Below are 3,214 nucleotides of genomic sequence, written 5' to 3' on the forward strand. Positions count from 1 at the left end.
AGACCATGTTTTACAGAATTCTGAGGGATTTGGGCTTTTTGTTTGTTTGTTTGCTTGCTTGCTTGCTTGCTTGCTTTAACTGTAAATGGTTGTAGGAAGCACCTACACCCTAGGACACTTTATTAAGACCTTATTGCTGAAGTAGTTAGACACCGATTGGCTATAAATGTTTTCTGGACCTTGTCCCTGGTTACTCTGCAGAGCCCTCCCAAGTTGTTGGAACGTAGGACACCTCTGAAGAGTGGGAAGAACAGTCCCTCCTAAGAGCTTCAGAGGTAAAGTGGGCTTCAACAGAGCTCTCGGGTTAGCACAGGGGTCAGGAGTGTAGACTTAAGCCAGGGCCTAGGGGCAATTTTCCCTGAGATGAGTCAAGCCCAGCTCCCTCTGACCTTTCCAGAATAATGGGTGGGTAAGGGGAACAGCACTGTAGAGGGGGCAAACTAAGCAACTCTTCTACAGAAGTCTTGCTGGGCTGGAGCAGCCAGCACCAAGCTTGGAAACAGAAAGTCTTCAGGAGTGACTGCAGCAGGTGAGAAGACTGAAACTTCACTTGAAGCAGCCATGTACATGCAGGACAAGGCAGGGTGTTTCAAGGACAGGCTACCCAGGCCTGAGTTTTGGACTCCCAGTTCTTTAGAATGAGGGAACACAGAGAGTGTAATTAGGTGTTTCCTTAACCAAGCCCACTCTGCTCCTAGGGCTAACTCTCCCACCTGAGCATGCAAAGACTAACCTGGACACTTAGCTTTTCTTACAAGGCACTTGTTAGAGGGCTGCTGGGGATTGCAGGGGGGTGGGAGGTAACTCTGGTGGTTGCATGTAATCTATGCAACCACAAGTGAGTGCAGGTGGTCAAGGACTTAGGGGCTACCATAATACAAGCACACAGCCAGACAAATGAGCAGTGTGACTAGGAAAATGGTGGCTGTGAGCTGCAGCTGTAACAGCACTGCTGACTGCACAGCATTGACCACTACCGAGCAGGACACAATGAAGAGGCCTGTAATGCTGCTGCCATGCTTCATGATGGCTGACAAGAGCACTCCATTTACTGCCTGGTTCAGCACCACCAGCACTGCCCATCCAGAGAAATCCTCTAGGAAGCCTGGGCCCGGGCCACTGCCAGCATACAGTCCAAGGTTCAGGATCACCCCAAAAGTGTAGAGAAAGAGGTTCTGAAGAGCCAAGGGTCACCCCTGTCGTTTCATGATCAATTCTGTGCATAAGGAGGACAATCTGGAGATGAGGCAGTATAGGATGAGGAGCACAAGTCCCAGTGGAGTGATATGTAAGAGCATGGGACTAGTTCCAGCTGCTGATGGGGTCATAAGAAGGCTGTTCCCCGGTTCCTGAAAGCCACCCGAGGCATAGCAGGCTCCCGCAGCCAGCAGCAGCAGCAGCAGCAGCAGCAGCAGCAGCAGCAGCAGCAGCGCCAACCCCTGGTGCGCAGAGAGGCAATGTCCAAGGCAGAGGCAGCACAACAGAGCTGTGCTTCCAATCTTGAGATAGCTCAGCACTTGATAGGTGCTGGGGTCCATGTAGCGCTGCAGATAAATCACCAGGTTGTTGTTGGCACCATAGAGCAGAGCTGATAGTGCGAAAGGTTCGGCCTGGGGCCATGTTTTCCAGCCTTCCAGGAGGGAGAAGGCGCACAACAGGAGCTAGGTCAGTTCAGGGAGTAACACAGCTGAGGGGGGCCAGAAGGGCACTTGTCCAACCACGTGGCACAGTGCTAAGAATGTCGCATGGGCACCATACATGGCAGTGGACAGGAACCGCATCAGGGTCCAGCGAGCCTGTTTTGGCCGGGCTAGGTCTGGCATAACCCCATCTTCTACACTCATGGTATTCGCCAGATCCTGGGTGACCTGGGTAGCTAGCAAGGGACAGAGAGACTGGGACACAGTTGTAGGAAATTGAGTGTAGAACTGTAGTACATTACCAGAGAGAATACCGAGGATCAGAGACAGCTGCACATTCCAGTTAGGTCTTGAAGAGGGGGTTCATGACCCATAGTTTTGGGGTCTGTTCCATGGAACTAGGGAGGGAAAGAGTGTAGGGTGCAGGCTGACAATGCATTGTCCTCTCTCTGCAGGAAGAAAGGCAGGGAAGAAAGAGGCAGGAGGGGTAGGGTTAGCACATGAACAATAAAAAGGGGAGCCAGGTAGAGTGACTGTGATAGGAAGGTCTCTACCTGCAGGCCCAACTTGCTCATCCTGCCTTCTCCAAAGGTCCTAGTCAGGCCCCTTTCGTAGTGACCTAAAGTAGTTCTTCAATGTCTTCTCCACGTTGGGTATGGCGTATGCCTGAGCCGCATAGATGCCAATGCAAGTGCCCACTGCACAGCCCAATACTGCAGATGCCCTCATTTTGGCCACCACGTATCCTGCCAGGAATTCCTTGAAGAATAGGGAGGACAAGGGCGACTCATCCTGACCTACGCCATTGTTGACTTTCATTTCCACACGCTGCTGTAGGCACTCCAGCTGGTTCTTGAGAAATGTCAGGTCCTTAAGCTTGGGCAGAGAATCCTTGTTATCCTCCATCTTCCCCTTTCGAACTTGGGGATTGGTATATTCATACTATTCACAAACAAGTGTGTTCATCATTTTGACGCTGCAATTCACTGGAAATATCCACACACTCCATATTCAAAACTATGAAATCTAGTTACCTAGGAATTTTAAAAGAGAACTTATAATGAATTAAAGCATACCATTTTATATAGGCACAGCTGCATTCATTGCTATCCTGGTCCATATATAAACTTGGACTACAGAATGCACAGACTTCAAGGTATAAAAACATGCCTCCTTTCTGTTCTTTGCCAAAACTTACTTTTCACGAATTTTATGGCATCAAATTTATGTTCACTATGATGAGGCAATTTCTTTCTAATTCTAGCTTTTACTGAAAAAAATGTTTAGAAGTGATATCATGATCAAAAGTGAAAAGATGATCAATATTGGAATTCTTAGTTTTTTTTTAAGTTGTAAAACATAATACAATATGATTTATAAATGTGTATGATTAAAAGAAGCCATAGGGTCAAGCAGTGGGGGCACACATCATTAATCTCACTACACAGGAGGCAGAGACAGGTGCAACTCTGTGAGTTCGAGGCCAGCCTGGTCTACACCTTGAGTTTGAGGACAGTCAGGACTATCCAGAGAAACACTCTCTTAAAAAAGTAAACAAAGAAAGAAACAAAACA

The 3,214-nt window shown here is 48.2% G+C and overlaps 1 protein-coding gene and 1 pseudogene across 1 annotated transcript; both read right to left on the reverse strand.

Moving 5' to 3' along the window:
* Nucleotides 1-860: 860 nt before the first annotated feature.
* On the reverse strand, nucleotides 861-1,844 carry Slc35a4-ps1 (solute carrier family 35, member A4, pseudogene 1; annotated as a pseudogene).
* Nucleotides 1,845-2,234: 390 nt separating this feature from the next.
* LOC120096235 (SLC35A4 upstream open reading frame protein-like) lies at nucleotides 2,235-2,546 on the reverse strand. Its single transcript, XM_039091282.1, has one exon. It carries the CDS (start codon nucleotides 2,544-2,546, stop codon nucleotides 2,235-2,237), a length of 312 nt encoding a protein of 103 aa, XP_038947210.1.
* Nucleotides 2,547-3,214: the final 668 nt, after the last annotated feature.

The sequence above is a fragment of the Rattus norvegicus genome, chromosome 13 (genome assembly GCF_036323735.1).
Source record: "Rattus norvegicus strain BN/NHsdMcwi chromosome 13, GRCr8, whole genome shotgun sequence".
Taxonomy (NCBI): domain Eukaryota; kingdom Metazoa; phylum Chordata; class Mammalia; order Rodentia; family Muridae; genus Rattus; species Rattus norvegicus.

Bases quoted from the DNA above. Each gene is read 5' to 3' on its own strand.
- LOC120096235 (XM_039091282.1), bottom strand. From the start codon at position 2,546: ATGGAGGATAACAAGGATTCTCTGCCCAAGCTTAAGGACCTGACATTT.